The following is a 22,408-nucleotide window of genomic DNA, read 5'->3' on the forward strand; positions in this document are numbered from 1 at the left end:
GTTCTCACTATATTAATATCAGATTAACCGATATTTAATACATGGTACCCATAATATATATATAGATGCATAAATATAAACATAAAAGAACAATTAAATATTTAAACAAATATATCATATAATATAGTTCCCACTATATTAATATCAGATTAACCGATAATTAATATATGATACCCATAATATATATATAATTGCATAAATATAAATTGACATAAAAGTAAATGTTAGATCAAATCACAATATTTCATTTAGAACAACCGGCAGAGCCACGCTATTGTCTAAATAAAATATATGACTTTTTTATGTTAGATGCGAGAAAGTAAATGTTAGTTGCGGAAAAGTAAATCTTAGATGCGAGAAAATTAAATGTTAGATGCGAGAAAAGTAAATGTTAGTTGCGGAAAGTAAATGTTAGTTGCGGAAAAGTAAATGCTAGTTCAAATCACAACATATTATTTAGAACAACCGGCAGAGGCACGCTATTGTCTAAATAATATATATGACTTTATTATAAATTGATACATATATTTATAGTATATAATTATTGTAGTATTTATTGTATCATATTAGACAACAAATCAAGGTAACCACATTCAAGGTACCAAGTATTTGATGTAAATAAATAACAATAAATCATCCAAATTATACCTTCAAATAAAGATCAATTAGTAAAAATAAAAATACAAATAGAAAAGGAAAGAATATACAAAATATAAACAATCTTACTTGACCAACAATGAAACCTTTTCACTTTGACATAAAAAGATTTAGTTTGCCATGAACATAAGACTCAGGAGTAAGGATAAAAGAAATTTCATACTTAAACTTGGAGAAATATGCACACTCAAACTCTTATTCTTACACACACAATATTTATTTTACAAGTGAGGAATTTCTCTACATTTTTTCACACTACAAAGCTTATACAACATATCTATTTATAGGCCAAATAAGAGCAAGAGTTCAAGGCTCATTAAATGTGGAATAGTAAAGTTGGTGGGTGCTTGTCTCCTTGAATGTCAATACCATGACCCAACTTTAATTGGCATGTTTCATGCCTTAGACTTCCGATTTGGCTTTTTCATAAAACATATAACACGTAGCCCATTGTCTGAAGATGTGTTTTGACATATAATTCACCCCTTTTGGATAAAAAGTGAAATACTTATGATATTTTTACTCCAAGCTGGTCATAGTAAAAGTAAATCTGTCTCCATTTTAATGTTTGATTATTTTGATCATCTTAATGAGGTTTTTGGAATTTCTTGTCTTCTACAAAGTTGAAGATGACTCTTTTGTGATTCTACAGAATTTGATATTACTCCAATATGACCTTTGTAGCTTGAGTAATTTTATTTTTACCAAACCTGCGCAAAACATAAAATACAACATTTTTAGTAAAATATTTAAATATAAACACGTAACACTAAAATAATACAACTTCATAATTTTAATGAAACTTTAATTTTAAAACACAATTTTTAACATATAAATAATTACAAATTTTAAGTTTCATCATGTCGCAGTCACATGCATCAGATCATTTGATGTACTGCTTTGAGCACTTTGAGGATCTGCCACTGGCTGTGGAATATTTTCCTGTTCTGCCTGAGGAATGGCCAGTGTTTGTCTAGTAATCGGTTCTTGACGGGAAGGCATATATAATATTCAAACAAATTAGTGCACAATACCAGAGCATATTCAGCAATTCTATTCCCATCTTTCTCTGATCGATTCACAAGAGAATGCTGATTATGATCGAGGACAAGTGCTGGAATAGCATCTCAAACAAAGCATGCTTTGACAAGTAAAGCACATAATCATGCAATCATATAATTCTTGAAATAGTAAAGCATGCTCGCATGGAATTCCTGTAATCACATAAAGAATGCAATCTCATGCGATATAAATAAATCAAAAAGACTCAATCTACCCCGCTCATCTATCTCAGTCCGAGAAACTTAAGCTCTGATACCACCTGTAGTGGGGCCTCGTGTTGGCTAATCTCATCTTAAGGGAAATTAATAAATAATCATGATTTAATCAACTTGATTCAAAATAATCAAAGAAAGGAATTTTTTTTTAAAAAAAAATACACGGACTCCGTGCACAGGTCCGTGCATTAATAACAATAAAACTCCAAGTTTATGTTTTCTCACGGACTCTGTGAACCCTCCGTGCCTAGTTCCGTGCATAACATTTCAAAATTTATGAAGTTACTGCCTCAACACGAAGTCACACGGACCCTGGAACGGAGGTATGCACGGGGTTCGTGCCTTAATTTTCTTCCAAAAATTTCGAATGCGAGAGTACACGGACCCATGCAAGGAGGCATGTATAGGGTCCGTGCCCTGATAAAAAAATCATAATTTCTAAGCTTTCAAATCTGGAAAATGCTATGAACAAAAGCATATAATCTTCAATAGGCTTCAACATAAAATACATGCATTCAACTACAAATCTAGTTATCTGGAATACATGAAATCTCGAACATAAACGAGTACTCGATGAGTAGACATAAACAAAGTTCCTTGTTTTCTAACAAGTTTGATAAACTCATATAATACATGTCATCTTTCTAACAAAAACCCGAGTCCCACGGCTAAGACTATAACTCAAGCTACCCACGTCGATTTTGACCAGCTTCTGCCCCACCTATTACCATGCAAACATACAAAACAAAGCAACAACCGGATAACTCCGATGAGAATATAATTCTCAGTATAAACAACATACATGCAATCTAAATAAAGATAAATGCAATGCATGTATGAATCATGGCTATAAATCTGCTAGCAAAGATATCTCGGTTCTTGAGATCCCGGGAAATAAAATCTCAAGCAAACCACCAAATCTACCAATCGAGGTGGCGTCAAGTATCTCAATCCCCTGACTTTGGTGCAACTATAGTGAGACATCTAGCTCTGGAAGTAAAACTACATTCCGCGCCACTCATCTATAGCCCTCCAAGCGTCTTTTGCAATCTAGGTCGTTCGGCCGTCTATGCTTTGGTTATAAGCTCAAGATGAATGTAACATAATCTTGATGCATTGAATATAACAATAAATACAAGACATGCTAATTCAAGCAACCAAATAAACATTTAAGCAACAACTAAGCAACTAAAACAAGCAAGAGCAAATAAGCATTCAAGTAAATGATTTGGGAATTCGAGAATCACATCTATCTCAAATGTTCTGTCCCATCTGAATTGCTGCTGAATTATAAATTTTCTTTTAAATATTTGAGGCTTCAAATCTGGACAATTCAACAAAAAGAACGTATATCAAAATCTGCTCAATCACACCTCAAACTTCAAGGTAGAAACAACTTCAAACCTTGACCAAATCTTTCCCGGTTCGAATAGGAATTTCCGAGCTCGATCAAATTCAAAAATAATCTGAAGTGATGTGTTCACATGCTAAGATTATCAGTTTGCAACTCAATAATGCACATCTCAAATAACAATACGGAAATCTTGACAATTCTTGAACTGGTGGCGTAACGGCTGAAAACCGGCAACCGAAACTATATCTAACTCAATCCCACAATCCAATACAACACATAACCATACTCATATCAACATATACATGCAGAAACCAAAATTCAGAAATGAAGATTTTCGAAAATTGCTTCTAAAATTCATAACAAATTCGAACGACGTTCTTTTTCCGATCCATCTTCGAATATATACCCTATGCTAGCTCAAGAACATCATATCAAATAATAATTGAATTCCATCATCCCTTCAAAATTCAAATATGATAGAACTTAAGAAAACTTACGTCAAAACGTAGCTCTCGGAGAGGTGATCTCTATATATTCGATTCTGAAATCTGACGACCGGATATCGAGAAATCGAAGCTTTAAGAAGATGAAAATGGCGTGGGGTGTGGCTTCTGCTTTCTCTTCTCCCTTTTACACGTTGAAGATGATGACTAAGTGATTAAATGAGATATATATTAGCCAATTTTTAGTTTAGTCCTTGAACTCTTTGTTATTTGCAAATCAGTCCTCAGTAAATCTTTTTAATTCAATTTCAATCCTAAATAATTTAAGAATATTAGAATTTAAATCTAAACTCCAAAATTCTCAAATTACATATTTTTAGATTAAAATTAAATAATCTCGGGCCTTACAGGGGGAGTCTTCAGTGCTATGGGTACTACTCTCAGTTTGAGTACACATATCACCCAGATACTGACGGGCAGTCAGAGCACATGATTCGTACTCTTGAAGACATGTGGTGAGCATGTTCTTTGGATTTTGATTGCAGCATGGCAAGATTAGTTGTCACTGATTGATTTCGCGTACAGCAGTAATGGTATGACACCATTCGAGGTGTTGTACGGACGATGATGTCATACTCCACTGTTCTGGAAAAAAATGGGAGAGCAAAAGGTTGAAGGACCATAATAAATTCAACCGAGGATTGATATAGATGATTCACCAGAAAGATATATCTAGATTTTATTGGTCTAATTGGATTATTGGACAGTGACATGAGATATAGTTCACGCAACAAGAATCATTTATCTTGTTCTAGTTCAGTGGCTGTATCAAAGCACTAAAAAAAGCCATGTGGGAGCGTGAGAGCAGTATGCGTACGAATTGTCCAGAGTTGCTTTGGAATTGTTGCATTTCAGTTGTATCTTGTAAAATGTTCAATATGAATAAAAGATGTTTATTCAGTGATAACTGCATTCGATACTTAAGATTGTTCGAGGACGAAATATATTAAGTAGGGGGAGAATGTAGTAGCTCAGTTCCATTTTATAAGATTAAGTTGTTAATAATGTTTAGATTTAATAAAACATGATTAAGGAATTTGAATATGATCAATCGGACCAGGGGATTTGGTCCAAAATGTCCGAAAAATTCTTAATGGACTTATTGGTCTTAAACAGGATCAGAACTTCCGAACCAGGATCGGAACGTCCGATCATATCGGAAGAAAGAAGCAGTTCGGAAGCAACATGGGAGAACGGAACGTTCGATCCTGAGATCAGAGCTTCTGATCTGCATCAGCCTGGACGTGGCATTAGGATTTGTACACGTAGCTGCATGCAGGAGATCGGAATATACGAAGTGTAGATCGGATCTTTCGATCGTAGCCGATGGACACATTGCATGCATGCAAAGATCGAAGCTTCCGATCAGGCATCGGAGCTTCCGATCGTCATCTATAAATAGGGGTCCGAGGCCTTATTTTCAAATGCTCATTTCACCTCTCCTTGGCCCATGTTTGCTCGATTTTAAGAGCTTTTGGGTACTCTTATTTTAAGAGTTGGAGTATGTAGTAGTTTTTATATAGCGAATAGTGTCCGCAGTAGTAGCCAGGAGGCGGAGCTCTGGAGAGGCATCCAAGGGTCGTAGTTAGGCAATGATCAAGCTCTGGGGCATTCGACATCAGCGGGCTAATGACGGACGAAGGTATGACTTTGGTTCCCTTTAGTAAATAGGGAGTATGTTATAGTTTAATTAAGGCTTTTAGAGTCTGTTAGGCGATGTTTGGTATGTTAGATAATGCATGGTATTTATGCATTGTAGTGCTGCATGGTAGGCTTGGACCTAGATGAGAGCTTATAGGATCTGTCTTAGTAAGGTACGAAAGTATTATTCGAGATATCCAGATTGAGTATGCATGTATTATGTGTTTGCATGGATTATGTGATTGCTTGTTTTATATGCCTTTATGTACATCATGTCATGACTCTATGTTGCATACATGAGCATATTGAGCCTTTACCTTTGAGGTATCCCGTAGTAGGGCGCTCATGAAAGAGTGGGTGCCCGGTGAGCCAACTTGTGGCTAAGGGCTTTGATGACTCTTTGTATAAACAATCTTTTGTTTAATATAATTTACACTTTTATTAATGACAATGACTTTATCTTTCTTCATATTGTTATATTGTGATATACTATTGTTGTTTTGATAAAGACCTTGAATATACTATAGTGTATATAAGATGTGGTAGAACATGGGGATATCTATCATGAAACACATCTTATAGTCACTGTATATTCTAAACTGTTCCTAGTCGATTGAGCCGTCCGATAATAAGGATAAGGATCGCTCGAGTTTGAGACTAGCATTTGCGATGCAGAGTACCACGTTTCATTGGTAGGGAACATAGAGATGTTCGAAGCATGCAAATGGATATTCATATGATGAATGATCGAACTACCCTATCCGAACTTTTCAAGTGGTTATCACTTATCGAGTGGATAAAGTCCGCGGTTTTGGTTGTACACCATTAGTCCTTACTACTTGAAACATCATTGAGACTCTATATGCTAGTACTGTACTTTGACTCGTTTACCGACTCTATTGGGGTCATCAGGTGTCGGGATTGGGTACAGTTACGACACATATAGGAGTCGATGCTTTGTTGTCAAGGATTCACCACATACTTGCGAGTGTGGATATCCTATGCGATCTGAGGAGATATTAGTGTGACAAATCTCTGGCCAGAGTACATGATGTGTTTTAAGAAATGGTTTCTTAGTAGCACATGCGATGTCACTATTTGATCTTCAAGATGTATTGCATAGTTATCGAATCTCGAACGACTCTCGATTTACCAATGGTTGTTGATTCGATCGGGATATATGGATGAAGGGACCGTACTGTACGCTAACCAAAATCTATTGGTTCTTGCAGGCACTATCAGTGATACCTAGGGAATCATGGGGCGATGTTGCTAGGCGCTCTTACCATGATTCGATGGGCAAGTCGGAAATTGTTGTTCCGAGTCACAAGGAGTTGTGAGCCCACGGCTAGCTGTATCCCTGAACCATTGAGGGTCACACAGAGTAATGGATTTTTAATCCCCGTTGAGATAGTTAAATTTAAAGAGTTAAATTTAATGAACAAAAAAGTTGGACTTCTTATTTAAGAGTAGAGGAGTAAGATTTCCTAAAATGACATAGGGATGGGCAATTTTGGAAATAACTGAATTCGGATTCAGAAAAATTTATCTTGACTTTAAAAGGTGCAGAAATGGTTTCTGTGCACATTGGTGAAATCGGTTTATCAATCGGAGTCATGATGAATTTTATATTAATTTCTGAACATGCGGGCTTTGCTTGTCGGGCTTGAACTTATGACTAATGGGCCCTAAGCTGTTAGCGGCCTACATTATAAATAAGTTATTGCTGTACATAAATTACACACAACAGGTCACAAAATAATTTTCAAAAACCCTATTTTTCTTAAGTGTGGCCGCCGCCCCCCTCCCCTCTGCTCGAAAAAATCCAGTCTGTGAATTTTGAATTACAGTCTGGTTTAACGGATCAAATTCGTTAATTCTCTTCGTAGAAACTTCTGATAGATTTTCTAGTGCAATCTATCAGAGGGATTAAATCTCTGTTCGTGGACCTGATTGAAGAACAGTCCGTCCATCAGTTCCTGGGAGATACAACAAGAGCAGAGCAATCTGTTGGTGTCAATAATCTCGATTTGAGATTGGAGGTAAAAATTTATAATTTTTATTTAATTTTTACACACACAATTTAATCGTAAAGTTTTGATACCCATTATGGAATCGTTCCATATAAAATTTTTAAACTTCCGCTGCACCGGGTATCAATTCTGATTGATCTGATCGCCGTTCTCCAACAGCTCACCCTACGAATTTGTGGATGGTTGGATACGTAAGTCCTGTGTCAAGTCACCGTTATGGTTGGACACTTGTACTAGTAACAGGTCACCATTATCCATTGGGTATATGAGCCACCTCTTGATGCAACGACGCAGCGTGCTATATACCCTGGGCTCGGTCTATAAGCTTGTTTCTTGACTTGAGTGTCTTGGTACCCAGTTAATTTGCATTCATGCACATATAATAGTGTATACTCATACTCTCGTACTGAGCGTGTTAGGCTCACTTCTGGTTATTTCTGTTATCTGGTTACCCCATTCAATGGGGCAGATGCAGGTTGTTATTTCTGAAGTCAGGGAGTTTAGGTGGTGACCAAGGCTGGATGGCAAGGTTAACCACTAGGCTATACTTTCTGGTATATAGTTCCTTTTCATTCCGCAGTTTCTCTGATTAAGTTTATTTATTGTTTATTTTCATGCTTAAGCTTCTGATTCGTAGGTGATCATGGTGCGAGTTAATACATTAGTCGTTGGCCTTTGGCTTGGAATTTTCGATAAAATTCATAAACTAATTTATTCATATATTGCATTATCTCGTGCATTTCTCGTTTTATTGATCATATTGTCCTGAATATTTGATTTTGGTCTGTTATTGGTTCTTGATTGATTACCGATCGGTTATTGGCTACTGATTGAATGAATGATTGAATGACTCAATGAATGAAAGACTGAATGAATTGAGTCTGGACAACGGTCTCTATACCGGATTTTTGGTCCACTGAACAACGTGACTTCGATCCGAAAATGTGAATTCATCTTGGTTCGTAAATGATCGATTGTACAGATCTTACTTTAATGTGTGGGAAAAAGTGCTACACTGACTGTTGGTGGAGCCACCTCTTTAGCCTACCATATTCACTTAAGAATCCTGAACAGTCATTGCATTTTACTTGACAGATACTTCGTACTTATATGTTATTACTGATACATGACATTTTATATTGAATTAATGCACTGATATTGTTTTTCTTGTTATAAATGTATAACGCTAGTTTATTATCTTACTAAGTCCTTATATGCTTAACCTCTATTTTTTTTTATTTATTGTAAATTTCAGATACGTGGTACAAGACCTCGAGTAAGAACGAAAATTATGAAAATTGAATGTTGGTTTAGCACAACCGTGATGACACGAGTTCCTGTGATTGATTAGTATTTTAGATATAATTTGTGTAAAGTTAAGGATTGTATACACTTTCACTAATATAAAGTTAATGTACTGATTTTATTGCGAGACGGAACCCACATTAGCAATGTTAATGCTATTCTTACAGATATGTTGAGAAGTATGATCTATTTGGATACAAAAGTTGTATCTTAAAAAAGTATTTAAACATATCCAAAATTTTAAAGTACTTTTATTAAAAAGAAAAAAAACAGTATTAGCGTTTGAATAAATAGTGAAATATATTTTTTAAAAACTTTTTTAAATGTAGAACAAAAACCAAAATAATTAATATAGTATTTTGAATTGTTTTTAGAGTAACACTCCTGTGAGACAGTCTCATTCGTGAGATGAGTCAACTCTACCCATATTTATAATAATAAATAATACTTTTGACATAAAATGTAATATTTTTTAATGGATAACTCATATAAGAGACTCGTCTAAAAAAAATGACCATTGAGACCATCAAATATAAGTTTTTGTCTTGTTTTCAAGAAGTGTTTTTGAATTTTTTATTTTTTTTTCACAAAATTTTTGCAACCAAACATTCTAATATTTTTTTTAAAGAAAGCATAGCATGATGTTTTATAAAAAATAAATGTTTTTGGTTTCTGGCTGGCTTGGTAATGCAAAGACATAAAAGGGCAGTTTAGTCCTTCCATCGAACGTCATATTTACCTTAGTTACCTGTCCGGGCCCAAACAAATGAGCTTAAATTCTGTTTCACCCCCAAATCCCAAAATCAAAACCCTCACTTCACCACATTAACCTCTAAATCAGTCTCCTTCTCTCTCACACCAAAAAAATCAGTACTAAAATCAACGAAACGTCGATCCAATCGCAATTCTCCCCCCCAACACGAGATCTACGCGATAAATTCTTCATTTTTGTCGATAGACATTTGTTAATTGATATTGATAGATTTGTAGGTTTTTGTGATGGCGTGGTGTATAAAGGGTGTGAACAGATCCGCATCGGCGGCGTTCGCCCCTGATGGTAAGTACATGGCAGCGGGGACGATGGCGGGGGCCGTGGATCTGCAGTTTAGTTCCTCCGCTAATCTTGATATATTCGAGCTTGATTTTGTGTCCGACGATAGGCAGCTGATCTTGGCGGGTTCTGCCCCGAGCTCGGAGCGGTTTAATCGGATTTCATGGGCCAAGGGCCCGTCGAATTCCGATGAGTATTCCCTTGGAATCATTGCTGGTGGCCTCGTTGATGGGAACATTGGGCTCTGGAATCCTAAGGCCTTGATCTGGTAAATTTTTATTTACGCTTGGCGTGACTGGATTCTTTTGATTCGTTTTTGTTGTCATTTTGAGGCTCCAATTGGATATAATTTTAAAATTGATAGCGGCTGCTTTTGATGATTTTGTGATCGGCATTAGTTTTGAAGTATTTGAAATTCAGTAATCAAAAGTCAGATGTCATTTTAGTGGGGATTTGTTCGGCGGTTCTTTGATTTCAATTTGCTTTGCAGTGTGATTCTGAGTTTGACTCCTGTCGATATGTTTCGATATGACATGATGTTATTTATCATCAGCCAATTTATTTGTGCGTTGCTTATTCATCTCTCAAGTTATGTTTAATCTTGTCTTCTGGATCAAGTTACACATAGTAATATATATAAAAATAACCATTGTTTCTCTTTAACATTTTGGACCTTGAACCTTTCGGTTTCATATGGTAATTCTCTTTATTATTCTATTCTGCTGCAGCTTTAAAGTTTATGCAATGCTTTTAAGAATTATATGACATTCTGTTTTGATTTCCTGTATTTTTTTTTCAGCCACGACAAAAGTAAAAAGGGTTCTCTTTCAAGTGAAAATGCGTTAATTGAGAATCTTTCGAGACACAAAGGGCCTGTAAGCCTCTGCTATCACCGTATTCTATGTTTTCTATTGATTTAGCCATTCCATTTTGTTGCCTTCATTGGAAAATGGTTGTTTGATGCAATATACCACTCAGGTCCGTGGCTTGGAGTTTAATTCTCTTACGCCCAACCTTCTCGCTTCTGGGGCTGAGGAAGGTGAAATTTGTATATGGGATGTGTCAAAACCATCAGAGCCAAGTCATTTTCCACCACTCAAGGTATGAAGTGACGAATAAATTTAGGAATAATTTTCATGTAATATAAATTTAGTTTTTGAATAACGGTCGGAGTAGAAATTCAGTCTGTATTTCTGGTTGGTTCTATAATTTTATCATTCATAAATGCCACTATGCCAGTAATACAATATTTAGATATGTTTCAAATGTAGCTCGGTATTCTTCGGCATTTCATGTGTGCAAATAACTCTGCTAGTATGTTACAATCAACTCATTGTATAATTGATATCTTGATTGCCACCTTTCTTTTCTCTCTTCTTATTAGATCCCTCTAATTATATGTTCATTCTTCCAATTTAATTTAATTGGGGGGTAGTTTATCTTTGATTCTTGAAATTTTACGAACGATTAGTTGATGATCTATCTTATGGAATTTGCTTATGATGGCCCTACATTTTCCCATCAATTTGTTTCTTTTTTTCATTTCCAACATTCAATTATCAGAACTCACACTCTTGAACTGTTTCACAGGGTAGTGGATCTGCGACACAAGGTGAAATCTCTTTTTTATCATGGAATAGCAAGGTCCAGCACATACTAGCCTCCACTTCATTTAATGGGACAACTGGTAAAAATATTGCTGTTTCATATGACTTTATGCAATTCAATATTTCTAACCCTTTGCGTGAGAATAAAGGCATTTTCTTTTAATTCAGTGGTGTGGGATCTGAAGAAGCAAAAACCAGTTATAAGGTAAATCTTTTGCCCTCCAGTTTGAAGTTTGTTGTTGCTTATTTAAATTTCAAACATTGAGGCTGTTTCTTATGGCTCAAAAAATCTTAACCAACATATTTTTGGCCATCTAGGGATATAAGAGAGCATGTGTTAGGGGTGTGGGTTATTTTACCCATGAGTTTAGGAGGAACAAAAAAAATAGATATGAGAAAGTTTGGATGTATTGGGCAATTGTTTTTGTTAAGAGTGTTCTAGCTTGAGCAGTTGAGCCAAGGCCAAGTGAAGAATCATTCTCTCTTGTTGAGGGTTTCTCCTTCGGGCCATAATCTTCATTTTAGAAGGTTTAATCAATTTTTTCTCTACGAATTAATGAACCAAAAGAGGTTGCAGCTCACTTAGTAAAACTATTTAAAATAATTAAAATTTGGGGCAGTAGTTGGGATTCATCCAAGAGCTCTCCAGGTGAGAAGAATTAGTGCAGAATCAAGGTCTGTGAGTACTCCGAGGTGGAAAACCTGATGAGCCAAAGGGTTTGAAGCTCAATGAGTAAAACTAGTGAAATATTCCTTGCTAGGGATGGATTTAACCAACTTTGAGGGAAACAACCCCCGACTGGGTGGATTTCAAAGACGGAACAATATTCGAGTCAATGCTACGCATTGGAAACTAATGCTTGAATAGGATTTATATGTATGGATAGGCTCAACACTCCATTGGTTTAGTTGCATGGGATCAAAAGTAAAAAATTCAAAACTTACCTGAGAAGGAATCGGCAAGGAACTAATTCGTAGTCCAAGTGGTCGGGAAGCTCAAACCCCTCTGCCAGAGGAGCAGTGTTTAAGGTAATTTTTTGAGCAGCCGCAGGAGGTTTTGAATCCATGGTTCTTCGACAGTAATGCAGGCTATGGAATTTGCGACGAATGTAGAAAGAAAATGATCTGAGTGGAGAAGATATGGGTTGTGTCATGATGGGAATTAATCGGATCAAGTCGTCTTACACGCTATCCTACCGATGTACAAACCAACCCAATTTAAAGGAAAAAGGGCTGAATCACGATGACAATCATGCATGAGGGAAAAATTGCCTCTCAGTCCGCCCTGGCACTGAGGTTGAGTGACACAAGGTCAGGGGTTGGAGTTGTTTTGTTGGTCAAGCTTAAAGGTGATAAGTGACCAATGAACCATATACGAGATGGTTGGGCTGTCAATTTTCAAGAATTTATGCCCTAATTGGTAGAAGTGATCGTTTACATGAATGTCTGAACAAATCGATAAGAATTGTGGTTTAGCTGAGGATGGGAACACAATAGCAAAGGACGACCCTGGGACTCAAATTCAGAAGAGCCATTGGCCGAGTGGGAGCAGTTTGAACAGCCTTGAGAATGGCTATGATATTGGGGTATTAAACAAATTGAGCCAATTTATTTTAGGTCCATCTATTGTGGAAATATAAGAGGCCATGTGTTAGGGTAGATGTTAGTATTTGGTGCGGGGGACAAAAGGAATGAATACGGTGGAGTTAATGGATAGTGGGCACCTTTTTGTTGTTAGTTGTAGCTTGAGCTATGTGCAAGTGAGGAATTGTTCTCTTTTATTAATGGGTTTTTCTTGTGGCCATAATATTCACTGATCGAAGGTTTTCTCAGTGTTGTATTGCTTTTATATTTCCAGTAGTACAAATATTCGGAGGGGATCTTTTATCTCTGTTTGAGTTGATTAAGAGTGCAAATTTGTGGCTGTAACACTATTCACCCTCTTTCTGATTATATATGCCTGTCTCTCAGTTTCTCGGATTCTATTAGACGGAGGTGCTCCGTGATGCAGTGGAATCCCGATGTTGCTACTCAGCTCATTGTTGCTTCAGATGAAGATAGTTCGCCGGCTCTGAGGGTAATACTTTTAGTTTTTCTTGGTATGAATGTTTCCATCTCAAACTGCTCAAATTTTTAATATTGTAAATAGCTACTGTTTGTATCAGCTGTGGGATATGCGGAACATAATGACTCCTGTTAAGGAGTTTGTTGGACATACCAAAGGTATGTATTCTTCCTGGTTTCACTTCTATTTTACGGTGTTTTTCATTGTTGTAATTATCTTAATTTTCTGACTTTCTCTAGTGGAATGTGCCATTATGTGATTTTCATGGATTGTATTTTCTTCCCTTTGGATTTTGTCTTTGTTGCTTTGCATGTTATATTGTATTTTCAGTTTTGCGTTCGTCATGGTTTAATCTGTGACTGACATCATTTCCATCAGGTGTGATTGCAATGTCATGGTGCCCCATTGACAGCTCATATCTGCTTACATGTGCCAAAGATAATCGTACCATTTGCTGGGACACTGTTTCTGGAGAGGTGAATTTGTTTTTTATTGCTTCAATTTTCTGAATAATTTTCTCAATATATGGAAAATTTCCCCCTGTTCTTTTATACTTCACTGCTAAGGAGACATTTTTATCACTTATCCACGTTGATTTGATGGATCGTTTGATAGATTGTGGCTGAATTACCTGCTGGAACCAACTGGAATTTTGATGTGCACTGGTATCCTAAGATTCCGGGGGTTGTATCAGCATCTTCATTTGATGGGAAAATTGGCATTTATAACATAGAGGTTATTTCATGCTCTATGGAATTTATTTCGGTGCTTTGCTCGATCTTTTATGAAGAATCTTGTTATTTAAAGTAGTAAGCTACAGAAAAGTGAATATGCGCCTTTAGTTGGTCTCATAGTTGTCAAAAGCGACCGAGGCGCTCGCTTAAGTGCAAAGCGACTCTAGGCGCAAGGCTAGCGCTTCAGGGTACTCCGAGACGCAGCAGGTCCGTGAAGCGAGCGCTTCAGTGCGCTTCGCTTTGAGGCGAAAAGCGCTCGCTTGTGCGCTTCATGGAAGCAACACAGATTTTTAATTTTTTTTTTATTTGCAGGCTTAAAATCGCATCTTGAAGGTGCAATTTTAAGTTTGCAAGGCCCAAACGTTTAAAAGCCCAATAAACTCTTCTCAAAACTCACGACACTCACTGCCTCTCACTCCCCCTGGGCTCTGCTTCACTGCCTCACCCTGCGGCTCTGGCTCTGCCTCGCCACGGCGCTCGTGGCCCCTGCCGGTGTTTACTTACCACACCCCTTCTCTTTGCTGCCCAAATAGATAAACCCTAATTTTATGAATTTCTGTAAATTGTATTCAAGTGTGTGTTTTTTTAAATCAATAATTTGTGATTGTTATTTATTTTTTTAGTTGTTAGAATCATGTCACAATCAAACACAACAATTCCATCACCGAATCCAAAGAATATTGCCTGGAATTATGCAACTTTGGATAATGAAGATGATGACTATTTTGATATTTGATGTTTATCTGTCAAATTTGCAAAGATTCTTTACCTTATTTTTATTATTTTGATAATATTTTGTATATTGCGCTTTTTGTCCGTAAATCGTGCGCTTCGCTTTGCGCTTTAAGCCCAAACACACTTGAGCGCTTTTTTGCGCCTCACGCTTTTGACAACTATGGTTGGTCTTCAAATTTCTGTTGTACCTTTTATATATCATTATATTATTTACTGTCAGTTAGCAATATAGATGTGGATGTCAGGTATATAGCGTTATGAACAGCATTGCATATAACTGGTGATCGTTTCCATAATGTATATGGTATCCCAATAAAAAGATGAGAATAGAGAAATCTCTATACTCTTGTTAACTACTGCTTCTTAGTAGAATGGATCTCTCATCAGAGTTTTACTTTGAATATGTGCATGATTAAATTTGGGCCGTGTTCTTTGAACCATGCATTTTTCTCTTATTTTTTTGGTCTTTTGGGTATTTATTATCTCCGTACTTTTCTGGATCTTTCGTTTCGCTAGTGACTTTGATTTCTTTCTCACCCGCAGGGTTGTGGTCGATATGGTGCTGGGGACGGTGACTTTGTGGCAGGTACCAAATTATTCAATGTCCATCTGAGTTTGTTTCCTCGCTCAACTATATTTGACGGAAGATAGCCAAAGTGTTTAAATTTATCAAGTGAACAGAAGAATGCCATTTGTCACACTTTTCTGTAAGAATTTGCACAATGGAATCTAATGTCCATGAAATGAACAATATTGGTGACTTTCTCTGGTGGTGTTATATTTGATTGCTTAAGGCTTGTGAGACTTGTTTGATAAAGACGACGACATATGACTTTTCGATAACAGAGCAGAACCGATTGCCGAGTGCTGGGATAAGATAAAATTTACGATCCCGTTTTGGATTTTGAAGGTGAAAGGTGTTCAGAGACTTTTAGGTTTCGGATTTGTATAGGGATTGGAGTCTTATATTATGCTAAATTGCCTCTCGTTTTGATCTCATTTTGTGTGGACCTCTGGTCCACTTTTTGTAATTATTATCTTTCATATCTTAATGAATATTTCGTTTCCTACCAAAAAAAAAATGTTGAATAGGGGCAGCAAAATCGTCTAGGACAGCTACTACGCGATCTGAGAGAAAAAGTAAAAATAAATGTAACAACCAGCACCGTTGGTTTGTTACCTATTCTGATATTTATTGTTGTTTCCGTGTCATTTCTTCTGCCTGTGTTGGTTGCATAGTTTGGGTTCCAGGATTTCTCATACATTCATGTTTTATTCAGCACCTATGAGGGCTCCAAAGTGGTACAAGAGTAAGGCTGGAGTATCTTTTGGGTTTGGAGGCAAGCTTGTTTCATTCTACTCAATGGAAACTTCAAATCGATCGTCAGAGGTATGCTGATGGAGTTTTAAATCTTTTTTTTCCTTCGTCTTGTTTGAACTTGTGCTCTGATGGGATTTTCACCGTCAACAGAACACTATTTCTGCATTTCAGGTTTATTTGTCCAACTTGGTTACAGAACACGCTTTGGTGAGTCGATCTTCCGAATTTGAAGCTGCAATAAGAAATGGAGACAGATCAGCGCTCAAACTTTTATGTGAAAGAAAATCTGAAGAATCTGAGTATGTTTTTAATGTTTCAGATGTTACTTTCAAATTTTCGAAATTATGATTCATCACACTTTCTTGAACTTGCCTTTATTCTATTAATCCTGCTTAGATCTGAGGAGGATCGGGAAATATGGGGCTTCATGAAGGTTATGTTTACTGAGGATGGGACAGCAAGATCGAAGCTACTTTCTCATCTTGGTTTTAGTCGTCCGTCTGAAGCAAGTGATGCTGTACAAAATGATATCTCCGAGCAAGTGGATGCTCTTCACCTTGACGATGGTATGCCAGATCAAGGAGGAGTTTTGGGAAACAAAGACTCTTTGTTGATAACGACTGAAAATGAGGAAGATTTCTTTAACAATCTTGCTAGTCCTAAAACAGATACACCTTCCTCTACTTATAAGAAAGATTTTGTCATTGAAGAACAAGTAAAGGAATCCGAACAAGATATGGGCAAACAAAGTGAGAGTTTTGATCCATCGTTTGATGATGCTGTTCAACGTGCTTTGGTTGTTGGGGACTATAAAGGAGCAGTTGGGCAATGCATCTCTGCAAATAGGTTAGCAGATGCTTTGGTCATTGCTCATGTTGGTGGTGGTTCTTTGTGGGAGCGGACGCGGGATCAGTTCCTCAAAACTAGTCATTCTCCATACCTAAAGGTGGTAAAACATCATTGTTTAGATTGTTCAGGTGAGGAGTTAATTTCTTCTTGCTGATTGTCATCTTGCATTTTCTATTCTTTTTGTCTGTTAGGTTGTTTCAGCCATGGTAAACAATGACCTGATGAGCATAGCTAACACGAGGCCTCTAAAATCATGGAAGGAAACTCTTGCGCTCTTTTGTACTGTAAGTGTATTCTCTTTGCAGAAACAAGTGGTGTATGTAATGCTTGGAAGCATAATCACGCCTAATACAGGTTGATCATACTTGATTTTGTAGTTAGTGTATGGCCTTGATAAGCTTGACTTAGAGGGTGTTTGACTGAGCTTATAAGTTCTTCCAATTTGTTTTGTTTGGCAATAATTTGGTCAAACAACATAGAAGCGGTCAAAATAAGTTGTTTTACTGCTTATAAGCTGTTTTTAAAAAAGTTGTGGTGACTAAATTTTTTAAAATTCATATAATATAAAAAGTAATAATTCAATTTCACATACATAAGAAGTGTCCAAAGATTTTTTTAGTACAATATTCGTCATTAATAGAATATACATCTATAATCATGGGGTCTGGCCAATGTCTAGGCTAAAATTAATTGGGCTATGCACTTAGAGAAAAAAAAATTGTTTTTGTTTAGAAACCTACCTATTCTGGGCCAAAGCAGGTGTATCCCAGCCTGCCACCACTTGGACCCGCCACTGCTTACGGACTTCTGATATTTGAGAGAGAAATTTTGAACATGTCTGGAGTCATAGGGACGGATAACTGTGATGCGCTTGTTATTATATCATCATCATCATTATTATTATTATTATGTCGTAAATATAGTGGACTTTGTGATTTGATATCTTTATGTTACTTGATAGTAATTCGTTATCTATTTATGATTTATCTATTAGCATTGATTGGCATTTGTCCATCCAGTTTGCACAAACAGATGAGTGGACTATGTTATGTGACACTCTTGCTGCAAGACTTGTGGCTGCTGGTGATACATCTGCCGCAACACTTTGTTATATATGTGCTGGAAATATTGACAAAGCAGTGGAAATGTGGTCTAAGAATTTGACAACAGAGCGAGATGGAAAACCTTATGTAGACCGTCTTCAGGTGAGGACATTCATTAGACGTTGTCGTGTGGTTGTTTTTATGGATGTTATATTGACGTACACCTGATGTTTCTATTCTAAAGGATTTAATGGAGAAGACTATTGTCTTTGCCTTGGCCTCTGGACATAAGCGATTCAGCGTGTCATTGTGTAAGCTAGTCGAGAAGTATGCTGAAATATTAGCAAGCCAGGGGCTTTTAAGTACAGCAATGGAGTACTTGAATCTTCTGGGGACTGAAGAACTATCTACAGAACTTGTGATCCTACGTGATCGTATTGCTCTTTCAACTGAGCAAGGTAAGCCACTACCCCATGTCTTTTGCCACTATTTTCTTTCTTGGCCCAACTTGGTGTAGTTAGGTGGTTGGTTGTGAACAAAATACCGAAAATATTGGCAGTTTGAGAGAATGAGAGAGCAGTTAAAAACTTAAAAACATGTTGAAATTTGAAAATCTGCATTGGTAGTAGATGGGATGGAATTCAGCATCATGTGAGCTGGTATATCATAATTGGTATTACAGAAAAAGAAAGCAAAAAGAATATGACTTTGAAGTTTAAGCCTGTTGGTAGTACATGGGATGGGATGGAATTCAGCTCGTGGATATACCTGTTGCAATGTTTTACTCTATGAAGTTTAAGCCTCTATAGGCTGGCCTCTGTCTTTGAATTTGGATCATTCGAATTGATTTTACAGAAAAAGAAAGCGAAAAGACTGCGACTTATGAGAGCACGCAATTCCAAACCGGAACAACAATTGGTGTTGATCAATCAAGTTATGTTGGTGTTGATGCCTCTCAACTTTATTATCCGGTATGTTTACCAGTCACTTTTCTGAAATGTCCCTGGTTGATTTTACTGTATTTTAATTCTTTTAATTTAATGTATTTTTACATTTTTCCTCCCTCAGGATGCAGCACAACCGCAAATCCAACCAACTATTCCAAGCAGTCCGTATGTTGAAAATTATCAGCAGCAACCTTCTATTACGTCTGGGAGGGGGTACGGTGCTCCTCCCACATATCAACCAATGCCGCAGCCTAATATACCGCGGCCAAACATATTCGTTCCTTCGGAAGCAACTCCGCCTCAGATGGTAATACTATCATCTGGTTTTTTTAGGGTTTTTTACTGTTTGAAATTGTACTAAACGCTGGTTTGGGCTAGTGTGGCATATGGAGATTCTTAATTCCATGTGCTTGTATGTTTTTTAACCTCCTTGCAGGGAAACTTTCCCCCACCTCCTGTTAATACTCAGCCACCTGCGACATTTGTCCCTACTAACCCACCTCTATTAAAGAACGCAACACAATATCAGCAGCCATCATCTTTGGGTTCCCAGTTATATCCAGTATGCGATTACACTTACTTTTCCCCCTATTTAATTTTTAAATTAAATTTAAATTTGACCATCACTCATAAGCTGCCTTACATGTTTTTACTCAGGGGACTGCGAACCCTAGTTATCAAGCCGGTCCGCCGGGTGTTGCTTCATATGTTGGTAACATATCCCAAGTTGGACCAGTGCCGGGGCAAAGTATGCCTCAAGTCGTGGCTCCAAGTCCAGCATCCAGAGGGTTTATCCCTGTGAATAATTCAGTGGTTCAAAGGCCTGGGATGCAACCTCCTAGTCCTACTCAGCCTGCTTCAGTGCAGCCACCAGTCACTCCCGCTGCTCCTCCACCAACTGTGCAGACAGTCGATACTTCGAATGTGCCTGGTAAATTTTTCTCCAGTTTTATCTGGCAGGGATTGCATGAACAGACGCCGTCTCTGAATTACTTTGTTCAATGTGGGCTTCATTTCTCAGTTGTCATTAGGAGATCCTCGTAGATGGACTACTATTTAGGTTAGTAAGCTACTTTTAAGACAGAATATGGGATCCCCTGTAGTAAAGAAAATTGAAGATTTCACTTTGTTTTCTCAATGACAAAGGTGAGAAGGAATGATTTAATAATCTGAGAGTTAGATTTCGTCTTAGCCGTATGAAAGAGAAGCCCATAGTTAAGGAATCGTCAATAAGCTCAAAACCGAAAAAATACATCAGAAACTCACTCCGAAAAATGCATCCGGCAAAAATATAAGTCCTTGTAAGAGGGGGGGACATACCAGCTGAAAAAGTAGGAGAATAAGGTATTAATCAGAAGAATAGATGCAAGAACACCAGTAAAAGGAAATAAGAAAGCCACGAAAGCTGCTTCTAATTGTGAACGAAATACGAGTAATACACAATAAACACACAATAGGGAAATTGACCCAACATATTTCTGACAATAATCCAGCGAAAACTAGATTGAGGAAACAAAATCGAACCATGAGAGAGCAAGAACTACGGCAGTGTGTGATAGTGCTTCTCATTTGTAGAGAGAACTCAGAGAAGTGAGTACATTTCTTTTTAAGCTACAAACCCTTTTAGGTTTTTGTATTTTTTATGCTTATTCATTCTTTCACAACTATATGTTTTTAACCATGTCCCTCAACTTGGTAAGTGAATCTTTTCAGGGGATTTTCTTGTGCCATTTTGGAAGAGAGGCTGATCCTTCTCTTAGGCTTAGTTTTGTTTGCTGGTTTGGGATTTGGAAAGAAAAGAATGGAATGGAATGGAAAGGAAAGGAAATTTAAAATTTTGATTGGGTGGGAGATTTTAACACTAGGAAATTAAAAAAAAGTGATAGTTAGTTTTGCTGATTTCAGATCTTCTATTGTATAAAATGCATTTTATGTCATGTTCCATGCACGAGGTTGAATGACAACTGTATGAATCCCCGTTAGATACAGTTTGAATCGGACATCTTGATTGGTTTCACTGGCCCATTGATTCTGAAATTTTTTATTTCAGAGCAAGTTATTCTATTTTTTGTACCTGCTACAGCACAACAGAAGCCTGTTATCTCTACTTTAACTGGACTGTTTAACGAGACTTCTGAAGCATTGGGAGGATCACGAGCAAATCCGGCCAAGAAACGGGAAATAGAGGACAACTCAAAGAAGTTAGGCGCCTTGTTTGCGAAGCTCAATACTGGAGATATTTCCAAAAACGCTGCTGAAAAGCTTGTGCATCTCTGTCAGGCATTGGACAAAGGTGATTTCAGCACTGCCCTTCAAATCCAGGTATCTCCATTATTTAGTATCTGTGCTCTACTGCTCTTCTCACGAGTCTGATCGATAGCGAGCTACATGCTAACTGTTAACAATTCACAACAGGTTCAACTAACCACAAGTGATTGGGACGAGTGCAATTTCTGGTTGGCCACGCTCAAAAGAATGATCAAGACAAGGCAGAGCTTGAGATAAGTTATGCCATCACAACTCCACTCCCTTTTTATTCACCGAACTTGTGGTTGCCGTCAAATTTTAGTTGTTTAATCCATGTTTTCTGGCGCATCTGTACCCTTACAATTACAGACTTTTGAATAGATGGAGGAATTTTTTGCTTTTATTTGATTTGGGTTATTTAGACGAAAAGAAAATGAGCTGATTTATTCAATTGCAGTAAGTAAACATAGTTGTGGACAATGAAAGTTTTTTTACCATTGTTTATCACATAACATTAGAATTTAGACATCAACATTCAGCTGTCTATGTTTATGTACAATTTTGTTTTTTGTTTTTATTTTGGGAACAAATCGTGCTAATTAGCCAATGGTTGGGTTTGTCGACAATATTCGTTAATTTTTTGATGCTGTGTGAAGTATAAAAATAGAATCTTGTCGAGCAATATAAAATTTAATACCGACTTCCGAAAAAGGTTTCTATGTTTCGTGCAATTTTTTTAAATGTTTTATTTATGTTTATTATCGTACTATATGTACCATAGAAAATTCACCCAACGAGGAATAGAAATAAATAATCTTACAATTTAATTAAAAACTTCGCTTCATATTAATTAATTTCATGAAATCTAACTGAAAATAACAATTATATAATTGTTTATATAATATTAATAATGGTTTAAAAATAGAGAGTAACAAATATATCATTGTTTATATAATATTAATAATGGTTTAAAAATAGAGAGTAACTAATTCATTTTTAATGTATATAATTATATTTTCTTACGTGTTTTTTATTTTTC

General features: G+C 36.7%; 1 protein-coding gene across 2 annotated transcripts; it reads left to right on the top strand.

Moving 5' to 3' along the window:
• Nucleotides 1–9,564: 9,564 nt before the first annotated feature.
• Nucleotides 9,565–21,901, top strand: LOC140867204 (protein transport protein SEC31 homolog B). 2 transcript variants are annotated; one of them, XM_073272278.1, is made up of 22 exons: nt 9,565–10,089; nt 10,621–10,696; nt 10,800–10,922; nt 11,412–11,508; nt 11,597–11,633; nt 13,400–13,505; nt 13,594–13,651; nt 13,872–13,969; nt 14,109–14,228; nt 15,506–15,548; nt 16,243–16,352; nt 16,455–16,582; nt 16,680–17,229; nt 17,324–17,416; nt 18,152–18,337; nt 18,420–18,633; nt 19,031–19,146; nt 19,244–19,429; nt 19,559–19,684; nt 19,780–20,053; nt 21,173–21,444; nt 21,538–21,901. In XM_073272278.1, the coding sequence occupies exons 1-22, from the start codon at nt 9,770–9,772 to the stop codon at nt 21,625–21,627; spliced, it is 3,423 nt and encodes a 1,140-aa protein (XP_073128379.1). In that variant the 5' UTR covers nt 9,565–9,769; the 3' UTR covers nt 21,628–21,901. The 2 variants fall into 2 exon arrangements, with proteins under 2 accessions (XP_073128379.1, XP_073128380.1); XM_073272279.1 differs by having other exon boundaries at nt 9,566–10,089; nt 21,206–21,444.
• The last annotated feature ends 507 nt before the right edge of the window (nt 21,902–22,408 follow it).

This window comes from Henckelia pumila, chromosome 4, assembly GCF_033568475.1.
Source record: "Henckelia pumila isolate YLH828 chromosome 4, ASM3356847v2, whole genome shotgun sequence".
NCBI lineage: Eukaryota > Viridiplantae > Streptophyta > Magnoliopsida > Lamiales > Gesneriaceae > Henckelia > Henckelia pumila.

Coding starts and splice junctions, on each gene's coding strand:
- LOC140867204 (XM_073272278.1), top strand. CDS start 9,770: ATGGCGTGGTGTATAAAGGGTGTGAACAGATCCGCATCGGCGGCGTTC. Junction 17,230..17,323: donor GTCATTCTCCATACCTAAAG/GTGGTAAAACAT, acceptor TTTGTCTGTTAG/GTTGTTTCAGCCATGGTAAA. Junction 18,338..18,419: donor CTTATGTAGACCGTCTTCAG/GTGAGGACATTC, acceptor TCTATTCTAAAG/GATTTAATGGAGAAGACTAT.